General features: G+C 43.1%; 1 protein-coding gene across 3 annotated transcripts in view; it reads left to right on the top strand.

Annotated features, from left to right (window-relative positions):
- The window catches only part of MKLN1 (muskelin 1), a 101060-nt gene that overhangs the window by 52902 nt on the left and 35794 nt on the right, over positions 1 to 12364 (top strand). For all 3 annotated transcript variants that reach the window (XM_063153654.1, XM_063153655.1, XM_063153656.1), the window contains one exon: positions 2209 to 2321. In XM_063153654.1, coding sequence (XP_063009724.1) covers positions 2209 to 2321 — 113 coding nt within the window. The remainder of the gene's footprint in view (positions 1 to 2208; positions 2322 to 12364) is intronic.

Below are 12364 nucleotides of genomic sequence, written 5' to 3'. Positions count from 1 at the left end.
AGGATGCTGGAGGAGAAATTTGACTTCCTAAACGACGCTGGTAAAAGCTTTGGGTAAATATAATTGCTTTCATGTTTTTTTCTTGTTGCCTTGCAGCTAGGTTTGAAAATTCTCCTGCTCTGCTCCTAAAGCTGAATAGAGACTTACTTTAATAAAGCAGCATCAATTTGCTGTGTTCCATATTGCTTGGATGCAGAGGGAGGATCCTTTCCTCCTTGAGCTCCCCAGTGCTACCAGAGTTATATTGGTGTGAGACTGCTGGGCTGCCCCACTGCTGCTGCCTGGGCTTTGTGGCCTCTGTCCTCTTTGAATATTGGCCTTTCATATCTGTCCTGGTTGGGTCTCTGCATGCAGAGTGAAAAAAAACCCTCCATAAAATCTGAATTAACAGCTAGAATGCAAGCAGTGATACTGGTTGGGAAACAGAGTGAAGCCGGACTTCAAAAAAAACTTGAAAATCCCCAAAAAACTCAAACCCAACCAAACCAAAACAATCAAACCCAACCCCAACTAAACAAGAACAATCCCACAAACCACCAAACAACTATTTTTTTGCTTTATACCATGGGAAAGCAATTACAAATTTTAGGAGAACTATAAAAAATTATTTACTTGACTTTACCAGCAACAGATGCATTTATGCACTAAGAAACATTCCTTTTAAAACATGGAACCTTCCTCTAAAATATGCATATACTTCTGCAATAAGGCAATAAACAAAAAAATATTTTCATTGGGTCTAGGTAGTGATGGGGCCTTTCTTTCATGCAAGCTGCAGTTTTACTTCTTGATGTAAAATGGGTCTGGCACAGAGTTCACGTCCAGTTGTGTTCAGGGTGTTGCTCTAGGGATGTTCAGCACCAGCTGGGTGCTCATGCTCCTCTCTCAGTGCTCACATTTAATTCTGTTAGCTTGGGTTAGGTAACTTCCAAAATCTGAGTTTTCATCAGAGTCATTCAGGTTTGCTATTAAATTTCATGTGAGCCAACAAAGCCTTTCCAGGCAGGCCTGACATTTTGGCAAGGCCCCAGGAGGATTTTTAGCTGGTGCCAAATCTTTTATTTTTCTCGGCTATCAATGAAGCTGTTGTGGTAATGTGGGTTTTGTGAGCTGTGAGAATTTATGCTCACAAAGGGACCTGCTCTTTGCAGGGAACACTGGGAGCCCTGAGTCCAGGAGGAAGGGTAATTAAAGTTAATGAACCAGGGTAACCTTTCCATGGTGATGACCACTATCCTGATGGTAGGTAAGGGTCAGGGACCAGTCCCATTTTATAATCGTGCTCTAACTCCGTGTTTTAATTGGTGTTGGATTAAAAATTGGCCATTACCTCCATAATGGAAGTGGTTTGTGAATTTTAAAGGAGTTTTTCAAAGCTCTGCAAGTCTTGAGGAACTTGTTCTTCTTGGGCTTGGCTTTGTGTTCTGTTTTAATGCAGTATAAAAATGAAGTATTTTTAGAATTTGAGACCAGATAGTGCTGTTTCTATAATGGGAGCAGTTTGGTTATCTCTCCATGGCAGAACAGAAACTCCTTTTTTAAATGTTTCCCCTTTCCAAAGGCTTCATCTGGCTTTATCAGTGAGTCTAGGAAGCCTTAGAACTTGCTCTACACAGAGCAGTTGTGGGTTTGAGGTGACAGCCCTGAAACACTCACTTAAATTTGTGACTCTTGTACTCACTAGCTTTTGTGGCATCAGGTAAGTTACTTTATGCAAGGCATTTCCCTTGAAGAGGATTTTGTACTTGCTTTTCTATCTGAGGGATGGACTAAACAGAAAAACTTTGCTGCTCCTATCTCCAGAATCTTCTTGATGTATAAATCCTGCACCAAACAGGGCACAGGATGAGATGTCATTGATAGACTACATGCACAGGATCCAAAATGTTAAATATTGTTCATTTGTCTGTCTGGAATTTTAATCAGAAGGCTGTGGGTTTGATTGCCTCTTATGTAAATGTGGAAATAGAAAATGACTCTGAGAATTGGCTGTCTATCAATCCTAAAATCTTCCATTACTAAACCAAACCACATTTTTGTGTTGATGACTAGTTCCATTCAAAAAGCAGTGGTGTTTTAAGTAAAAAAAAAAAAAAAAAGAGTTTAAATTTATCTTCTGATACTTTGTCTCTGTCACAGATGTTTTGTAGGCATTAGCCTGTTTAAACACATTCTCTTTTTAAATTTTTTTTTTTTTTTTTTAAATAGAAACTGTTTATTTGTTTGGTGGCTGGGATGGAACTCAGGATCTGGCTGACTTCTGGGCATACAGTGTGAAGGAAAACCAGTGGACCTGTATATCCAGGGATACTGAGAAAGAGGTAAGTTCTGCAAACATCCAGATTTTGAAAAATACATCAATGGTTGCCCTCAAAAATGCCCCTCCTAAAGTACTTGTGTAGAAGTGCAGTATAAGAGTGAGAGCCACAGAGTTCAGACCTTCAAGTTCTGAAGACTTTTGAAATGCTTACATGAGGAAAAGAGGAGCTGGAGGTGGCTTTGAAGTGCTGAGATTCCTGGAGGGGAAAGGTTTATTTCTCAAAAGCAGAAATGATCGGCCAAAAAATCAGCTCAGCAAGTAGAGCATGAGTTAAATAATTTTCTGTGGCTGAACATCCAGACTTATCACAGAATCACAGAATGTTTTGGGTTGGAAGGGGCCTTAAAGATCATCCAGTTCCAGCCCTGCTGCCATGGGCAGGGACACCTCCCACTGGAAGGTTCCAAGAACTTGCTAATGAACATTTCAGACCTGATCCTGGTGGTTGAGCTTCAGAAACCAATTGTTTATTTTTTTAGCTTCTGTCAAAAATGAATAGAAATGGACAACGACCAGATGGAAATCTAGAGGACAGGGGTTGCTGCCAAAGGCTACACAACCCCGAGAGCTTTCGTGGAATTCATTTGAACCATTTTCCTTGGCCTCTCTTGCTCAGGATTTGACGTATGAAACCTGAAATGAATGTAGCTTGGGTTATAGGACCAGACAAAAAATGTCCAAGACCTTTGGCTTTTGTAGTTTATTTCACTGTACATCTTCAAGTTTTTTGTGGTTATTGTATTTTGTGTTCATTACTTGTTTGTCAGAGGAAAATTCATGCCGCCTCTTCTTGGAGATATCAAAAGTTTGAGATCCCACCACTTTTTGACAAATTCAGGAGTTGATTTCCTCAGCTATTTGAAAACAGTATAAAAACATAATTTCTCATTTGTATTTCTCAGTTTCTTGTCATGGCTAATTTTGTAAGTTTCCTTACCAGATTAAATAACACTTTAATATTCTCATTTTTTTTCATAGCAAAGATTTTTTAGAGGTTGTGATCATGTAGGACAAATAGCCTGAGCTGAAACAAAAAAATCTCACAGGAATTTCCTGTAGCTCTTGAATCTCTGTGTCATGTTCTTACTGATTGGAACATCCTTTACAAAATGGGCAATAACAAAACTGAATGTGATACTCTGGTTTCTGTCATAACAGAGCTGTGGAGAGGTAAAATTGTTGTATTTAGTCAAAAAGAGGCTGCTGTGTTTTTCTTCCTGCACGAACCAGTGTGGGTCAGTCTGCTGTTTAAGGGACACATTTCCTTCTTGCTGGGGTCCTGCCACATCCAGTTGAGTTTCTCTAAAGCTTAGGAGGCCTGGCTGGGGTGGGGGAAAGGAGGAATGCACAAAAGGAGAGCTGTGGAGGAGACACAGTGGAAGAGTTGGGATTTTATGGGATTAAATGATTATAAAGGGATTTTGGAGGGGAGGATGTTAGTAGAGTGTTATGGAAGCTCAGGAAATTCAGATGGGAAGGGTCTAGTGAGGAGAGGAAGAAAGAAGAATTTTTAAAAGTGGAGGCTTGCTGAATGTGTGAGGAGTTTTGAAGAAGGGATGTACTTAATGGAGAAAAGTGTAAAGAAACATGGCTTTGGAAAGGGAATTTTGGAGGGACTCTCTGTGACAAACTGGTGAGGTGGGGCCCCTGTGAGCCTTGTGGAGTTCAGCAAGGCCAAGTGCAAGGTCCTGCACGTGGATTGGGGCAATTCCAAGAGCAGATGGAGGCCAAGCAGAGAATGGATCCAAGAGCAGCCCCGAGGAGGAGGAGAAAGACTTGGAGTGTTGGTGGTTGGCAAGCTCAACATGATGATGTGGACTTGAGCACTTGTGCTCTGGAGCCAGGCTGGCAGAACTGGGGGTGCTCACCTGGAGAAGGCTCCAGGGAGAGCTCAGAGCCCCTTCCAGGGCCTAAAAGGGGCTTCAGGAGAGCTGGAGAGGGACTGGGGACAGAGGCATGGTGTTCCAGGACAAGGGGGAATTGCTTCCCAGTGCCTGAGGGCAGGGTTAGATGGGATATTGGGAAGGAATTCTTGTCTGGGAGGGTGGGCAGGCCCTGGCACAGGGTGCCCAGAGAAGCTGTGGCTGTCCCTGGATCCCTGGAAGTGGCCAAGGCCAGGCTGGACAGGGCTTGGAGCAGCCTGGGATGGTGGAAGGTGTCCCTGCCCATGGCAGAAGTGGCACTGGATGGGATTAAAAGTCCATTCCCACCCAAAGCATTCCATGATTCTGTGATACATTCAGCAGTGTTCAGGGGGCATCCTGAAGTATAATTCAGGTTTTTGGTGACTTTCTGAGGTACAGTGAGCTGCCAGCTGCTGTACTTACATCACTAGAAACCAGCAATGGGTTGTGGGTTTGTTTTTTTTTTTTTCTGAAGAGATCTGGATGAAACCTGATTTAGAAATGAAAAGGTCAATCTCAAATGTTGAGGAGTATATTCAAAAACAAAGACTCCAGATGTTTCTCTAATAGGGACATCAACTGCTCACAAACAATTTGCAGAAAGGAAATGTCTGTTGACATGGAATTTTAAAAAATATTCAGAGTAGATTCCAGTGCAGCTTAATCTTGTTTTGTTGGATTGTGCTAGTTCTGCTTCTGGCTTTTTTATTCTAATTAATCAGTGACAGTGGTTAAATTCGCCACTTAATAATGAAACTTGGATAAGAGTGAAATATGGTGAAAGTTGCATCCTGTCCAGTGTTATTGTAGGGATAATGCAGAGTAATGCTTTGGGACAAGGCTGCTGGGAGCTTCTGTTGCAGTGCATTAGGAGAACATTGTGTGACCTTTTTAAAAATGCTTCTGCTGCTGTTTTTCAACATTTTCCAGTGAGGTGTCTCTTTGTCACCTGAAGTTGCATTTGTCTTTTTTAACAGTTAGACACCAAAGCTGATTTTTTCATAGCTCTTTTTCATAGAATCATTGAATAGTTCAGTTGGAAAAGCCCTCAAAGATCAACTCCAACTGGTTCTCCCAGCACTGCCAAGGCCACCACTAAACCATGTCCCCAAGTCTTACATCCACATGGCTTTTGAGTTCCTCCAGGGATGAGGACTCCATCACTGCCATGGGATGCCTTTCCAGGGATGGAAAACCCTTTCAGTGAAGAAATTTTTCCAAATATCCAAGCTCAGCCTCTCCTGGTGTAACTTGAGGCCGTTCCCTCTGCTCCTGTCCCTGTTCCCTGGAGCACAGCCCGACCCCCCCCGGCTGTGCCCTCCTGGCAGGGACTTGTGCAGAGCCACAAGGGCCCCTGAGCCTCCTCTGCTCCAGGCTCAGCCCCTGCCCAGCTCCCTCAGCCCCTCCTGGTTCTCCAGACCCTTCCCAGCTCCCTCAGCCCCTCCTGGTTCTCCAGGCCCTTCCCAGCTCCCTCAGCCCCTCCTGGTTCTCCAGACCCTTCCCAGCTCCCTCAGCCCCTCCTGGTTCTCCAGACCCTTCCCAGCTCCCTCAGCCCCTCCTGGTTCTCCAGGCCCTTCCCAGCTCCCTCAGCCTCTCCTGGTTCTCCAGACCCTTCCCAGCTCCCTCAGCCCCTCCTGGTTCTCCAGACCCTTCCCAGCTCCCTCAGCCCCTCCTAGTTCTCCAGGCCCTTCCCAGCTCTGTTCTCTTTCCTGTATATGCTCCAGCTCCTTATGTCTGTGTTGTATGTCTGGACAGAATGCTCAGGGCTCTGCTGGAGTAGCTGATCACCTTGAGGTCTGCAGGACCTGCTGCTGAGCACACCACCACTGCTGATGGACAGACAGACAGACCCCACCATCCCTTCACAGTTTGGATCCAGCAGGATTCCTGCTGTGCTCATCAAATCCTCTCCCTCAAGCCTGAATCCTTGCAGGGAGATGCTCCCTGGAGCAGCTCAGGACCTCTCAGCTTCCCCACAGCTTCTGTGTCTGCAGTGTGTGACAGCCCCGTGAATCAGCTGGCACAAGGCACAGCCAAAATGAGTTTCATTTAAGAGCCTTTAAGAGTTTCTACCCTGAATCAATTGGAATGTTCTGACAAATGCTGTTGTCTTCAGGGTTTTTTAGTGGCTATAGATCAACAGACCTCTTCAGGATTAGGGAATAAATAGTTTTTAAAAAACAAACCTTGTCATTCCTTGGATGTTTTTACTCTAGGCCAGTGTCAGTTAACAGGGAAATTTCATGAGTGTGTTTTGATGTCTATTTCTAGTTTCCAAGCAGCAGCTTTCTCTTTTGAAGGGTAATTTAGTTAAAATCGGTGCAGGAGGACAGTTTTAAATGTAGGAAAGACTTTGTTTGATGTAAATTGATAGTCAGGGGATTTTGAAATAGGATCAAAATGCTGAGGGGTGTTGATGCCTCTGGAGATCAGATAAATGAGGCTGAAGCAGTGTGATAGTTGGCATATTCCCTGTGTCTCTGGTATTCCTGTACCTTGTTCTAGTATTTCCTAGAGATGGGGGGATCTCCCTTCAAACAGTGTCACTGCACTGATTGGTACCTTCTGTGCTGCTTCTTGGGAAATGCATTGACTCATCCTCATTCTGGCTTCTTCAGAGGAGAATCCTGCTCACAAATCAGCAATGTGAAGGATGTGGAAATTGTGTAAATGGGTTAGGTATAGGTGACACTGTGTTTCTCTCAAAAATTGTTGGAGTATTTCTGTACCAAAGGTAGAAGTGAAGGTCTTGTCATGGTTTAACTGCTTGAGAGGATAAATCTTTGCTCACAGTGAAGGAAAGTGTAGGTCAACAAGTGCCTCCTGTTCAGTAGGTTCAAAATGATGTAGAAAATGGGTATATTGTGAGGTGACAGTTTGCTGTGAACAGAAAGTGCCTTTCCAGGATGCTGAAAGTAAAAGCTGACAAGTGTGGAAAGATCTCCTAATGGTGAGAGCCAGGGGGAATTTCAGCTGCTATTGTATTTCCAGTTAAATTTTCTCCAGTCTCTGCATGCATTTCTTTGCATTTGCTGACATGGATGAATTTACCCAAAGCTTTCAGTGTCATGTTACCACAGAAGTATTTTTTGTAGGAGTTTGTGACACCTCTGACTGGTTTTTTTTGATGTGATGCAAAAGTACATGAGCATATCAATGTAAAACTTTTACCCTGTGCTGTTTGAAGTGTAGGAGCTGAACTAGTCTCAAATATTGACTTCTTCCCACAGATGGTGATACAGTTTGGAAGACACATCAAGTGACTTGAGGGGCTTTTTGTGGCAAATATTGTGATGTTTACAGACTTGATATCTAATACAGTGAGTGTGCCATGTCCTGCTGCTGAGCAGTTGCAGTGGTACAGATGCTCAGTTGTAGGAGATTCCTGGTGCTGCAAAAGCACATAGGGAGAAAGCAGCTGTCCCTGAAAGAAACTTGGATACTGCAGACGTACCTCGGAGCCAACTCCCTAAATACTGCAAATGCCTACAAAAGTAGGGACAAAGACAGCAGATGCTGGAGTGAACTAAATGAAAAGTATCCTAGGCTGATCCTAAATATCACAGGCTAATGGTTTATTTTCCTCTCTATTTAGTAGCATAATGGTTTAAAATGTTCTAAGCCAGTATTCTTTCACCAGAATGTTTGAGAGAGACTTTCACATATGCCTAACTGACATCCCCAGTGATTTCCACTTAGGCAGCCTAAAGCAAAAAAACCCTGTTGAGGGAGCAGCACCTCAGCTTTTAAAATAATTTATTTTTAAATAAACATTTTGGGAAAGCAAAAAAAAAAAAAAACCTGTTGAGGGAGTACCACCTCAGCTTTTAAATACTTTATTTTTAAATAAACTTTTTGGAAAAGGTTTTTGGCTTTTAAAGCTAACTTATGTGCTCATGCTACCTTGTGTGCCTCAAGAGTTCTGTCCTCTTAATCCTGGTTTATTTGTCTTTTTCTTTTTTTTAACTTTGACATTTTTTTAAGGAAAAGATCATCCATATTTGAAAACAGCTTCAGGTCTTAAGTTATTCAGTTTCCTCACTAGGTGCCTGTATTTCTTGCTTCCAGCATGAAAAAAAAGCCCATAAAAGCAGCCAAACTTCAGTTATTCCTCACACCAGGTGTTTGAATGTGTGGAGGTCCTTTCCTCCACACGCTGCTGTTCGAGTCAGTCTTGTGGAGAAAGGAGCATTAAATAAATGCCTTGTGCCCAATGTTCTGGAGGCTGCACAACTTTGGCAGCCCTGGAGCTTGTGCATGCCAGTCTTCAGGTTATGCTGAATTTCCAAGCCATCATAAAGCTTTCAGTTGCAATGTAAAACTACTTTTAGTCCTTGAAGTAATGCATCAGGCAGGGTTGATTTGTGGCGTTTATGTTCCGATAAAAATCACCCCTTCAGCTGCAGCTTATGAGGAGTTTAATGCTCTGATCTCTGCTCTGGAATGGAACTTTATTTTACTTACATGGCTTTATTAGGACATTATTGCATCATCCTAATGCATTTTGCAATTCCCTGTATATTGTAGATGAGGCAGTGTAGAGTCATTCTTGGGTGGCTGTGGATGCATCCTGAGGGGAAAATGACATTACAGGATTTTCAGGTAAAGATTTAGTGAAGAGGTTGGTACAAGGAATTCTGATTTATATCCTTTTGGCTTTTAAAGACACAGAAATATGCACCTGTGAGATGGCCAGCTGGAATGCCAGGACCCCAGCATTTCACACAGAAGGGATTAAAAGAAAAGGATTATAAAGAAATAGGAGAATATGTAGAGGTGGAAGGAAAACTTAACTCTTTTGCTGGTGAGTGAAAGTAGCTTCACACACCAGTCAGCTTTGCCTTGGGAGTGCAGTAATGTCTTACTTCAGCTACACTGAGAGACTTGTTACATTCATGTTACATTAACGTTGCTCAGTCTGTGCAAATACAGAAATCCCTAAAGAAATATCACTTATCCCAGGGTGGTAACGTAGGGGAAGCAGTCTCAAGTCTCAAGTAGTACCACAGACAAATCTGTAGCTAAATTGTCTGGATAATTACGTGCTTGAAAATGTAGTAAGTTTTTGCAGACCTTGCTGCTGAGGTATTTCAGCAACTGGGCTATGGAGGTAATTGGGAATTGAGCTTTGTGGAGTGTCTCAAGAGAACTTATTGGCACAGTGGCTGGTGCAATGATGTGTTGAGTTCAGATCTATCTGAAAGAGCTTCGTGTGTTTAATAGGACTTAATCCTTGAATTTTCCAGGGCTTGCACGTGATGGAGATGTTACTGATAGTGGGCTCTAGGAAATTAAACAGCCAGCTTGCCAACACCTTCAGGTGCAAACTACTCTTCTGTCACACTCAAAACTGTCTTCACTTTCTCAGAAACATCTGAGAGCCTGTGGCTGTCAAGGGATTTAGACTTAGAATTTCATGTTTGTTTATCACCAGCTTCTCAAGGACAATTAATTACAAAAAAAAACCAACTTCCAAAAGTGTAGCCTTGATTGTAACTTTGTGGCTAAACAGTTTATAAGCAACCAGTTAATATTTTTCAGCTTTCTGGTCTGCCAGTGGGGCTGTAGCCCAGCTGAGTAGTTTGTGTCTATGGAAAAACCTCTCTTGGCTGGACCTTCGCTGGCCATTGTTACTGGTAATGAGAGGACAGAGTGAACTTGTGATGCATGCAAAAATGACCTCATTCAACATCCTGCAATTGTTAATGGGGTTAGTTAAATTCGGCACACGAGGGACGTTGTCCTGAGGGCCCATCTCGGAGCTGGTGAAAGCTCTGGCTCTCTGGTGGCTTGTCTGTTACATTTCATCAGCCTTGCTGAAAGCAAAGCTGAGCACTGGATGTGGAACAAACTGACAATTTACTTGGTAAAATTTAAGAAGTTGAATTTTTTTTCACATTTCAGCAGTGTGAGCAGCGCTTTGTTTGCAGGTGAATTGTGCCTTTTGTTAGAAATAGCACAGAGCTGATGTCCTTTTGCTGCAAGGTCACCATGTACTGGGGTATTCCTTCAGTACTTCTCTTGTTTGCATTTGTAAGCTGAATCACAAAGGTTGGATGACTTTTACTTTTGACTGTAAACTAAAGCCTGCACAAGACCTTCATAGACATTCCTGCAACCTTCTTCAAATAAATTAAAGAATTACAGAATAGTTTGGGTTGGAAGGGTGGAAAGATCAACTCATTCCACCCCCTGCCATGCACTGGGACACCTTCCACTGTCCCAGGTTGCCATCCAGCCTAGCCTTGAGCACTTCAGGGATGGGGCAGCCACAGCTTCTGTGGGCACCCTGTGCCAGGGCCTCCCCACCCTCCTGAGCAGAGAATTTCCTTCTCACAGCTGATCTAAATGTCTTCCCTTTCAGATTAAAATTGTTCCACCTTGTCCTGTCACTATCTGCCTGTGTAAAAAGTCTCCCTTCATCTTTTTTTATAACCCCATTTTAAATACTGAGTGACCACCAATTATTTCCCCCTATTTGCGTGCTTGAAGATGTGGGAGCTTTTTCCCCTTCCCACTGGCTTTTAAGATGTTTTTCTGCAGCATAAGACCCATGGTGTTATGAATTGCTGGAAGGCCTTGATGATACCTTGGTGTGAGAGCAGGGAGCACAGGAGATCCAGGAATGTGGCTCCTGCACTGGCAATTCCTCTGGCAGGGGCTGCCAAAGCTGTTCCTGCACTGTAGGAAACTCAGGCAGCACAGCTGTCAAAGCACAGTGTTGGTGCTGTGGAAAGTTCAGCTGTGAGTGAGGACACACTTGGTCTTTAGAGGTGCCTTGGTCAGGGCACATCAGAAGCCAGAAGATTATATATTAATTCATTCCTTTATGAAAATACTCTCAATTTAGTTATTTCTACAAGCAGGTGGCAGGGAGGCTAATAAATATTAATTTCATGAGAATAGAGCATTATCTGTTTGTTTTCATAGCACTGAGTCTGTGCTGTGATAAACCTGTGCTGATCCCTGCAGGATGGAGCCAAGACTTGGAGTCAAGTTTGTGTCAGACTGGAAGGGTTGAGCTGTCAAGGGTCATCAAATCCAGCCCAGTGCTGTCATAAGGATTGTGTTGTATGATCCCTGAGCCTGATCATTTGACTTATAAGCTCATTGAACCCTCTTTCAAAAATAGAACATCGGGCCATTTATTTTTTAATTCTCATTTAAGCAGGGAAGGTCTCTTTGTGGCAGGCTCAGCTCAAGGCCACGCAGCATCAACACTGGGAAATTAGGACTGTCCCAAATATGAACATGCTTTTAGGAAGGGGAAAAAGAAAGCTTCATGCTGTTGAATTTTAGTATTTTCCCACCTTGAAGAGACGTGCACACAAAACTGTGTGCTGAAAGCTGCCTCTGACTTTAATCTGCTCCATCATGTCTGAGTCAGATGCCCAGAAAGGACTTTGCTGGTAAATCTATCCTGTGGCATCACTGTGGGAGGGCACCAGTAAGCAGATTAGCCATAGCTCAGATTCTGTGTCAACTGCCTGACCAAGGGTGTCTTCCTGTCTTGGCTCTGCCTGGATTTATTAATAGTTAATTATAACTTTTTAATATCCAAACTTAATATTTATCGTAAGGCATTTCACTCTCTTGTGTGAAAAATTGTGTAAATTCATGGCTTTCCAGTACTGGTCGTGAGGAGTTTTCAGCCTGCTGACTCTTAGATTCTGATCTATTTCTTAGGCTTCACAAAATATTTTTTGGCAGAACATATTTAATTTATATGTAACAGTTTTCTAGAGAAGCTGTGGCTGCCCTGTCCCTGGAAGTGTCCAGTCCCAGGAGCAACCTGGGGTAGTGGAAGGCAGGGGAGTGGGACTGGATGAGATTTGAGATTTCCAACTTTTACATTAACTTTTAACATTCCACTATTCTTGCCATTATTTATTAAAGTAACAGATATTCCAGCTTAATTTTAAAGCTCCTTTAGCAGTTCTAAAGAATATTTCTGAGAACATGCAAGTTCATCAGCCACAGAAAGGTTTGGGTTGGAAGGGACCTTAGAGATCATCTAGCCCCAAACCCCTGCCATGGCCAGGGACGCCTTCCACTAGGTCAGGTTGCTCCAAGCCCCATCCAACCTGGCCTTGAGCACTTCCAGAGATTATTTGCAGAGTAATTTAAAGAATGGAGTGTA

The sequence above is a fragment of the Melospiza melodia genome, chromosome 4 (assembly GCF_035770615.1).
Source record: "Melospiza melodia melodia isolate bMelMel2 chromosome 4, bMelMel2.pri, whole genome shotgun sequence".
Lineage (NCBI taxonomy): Eukaryota > Metazoa > Chordata > Aves > Passeriformes > Passerellidae > Melospiza > Melospiza melodia.
This window is presented reverse-complemented; position numbering and strand designations above follow the sequence as displayed.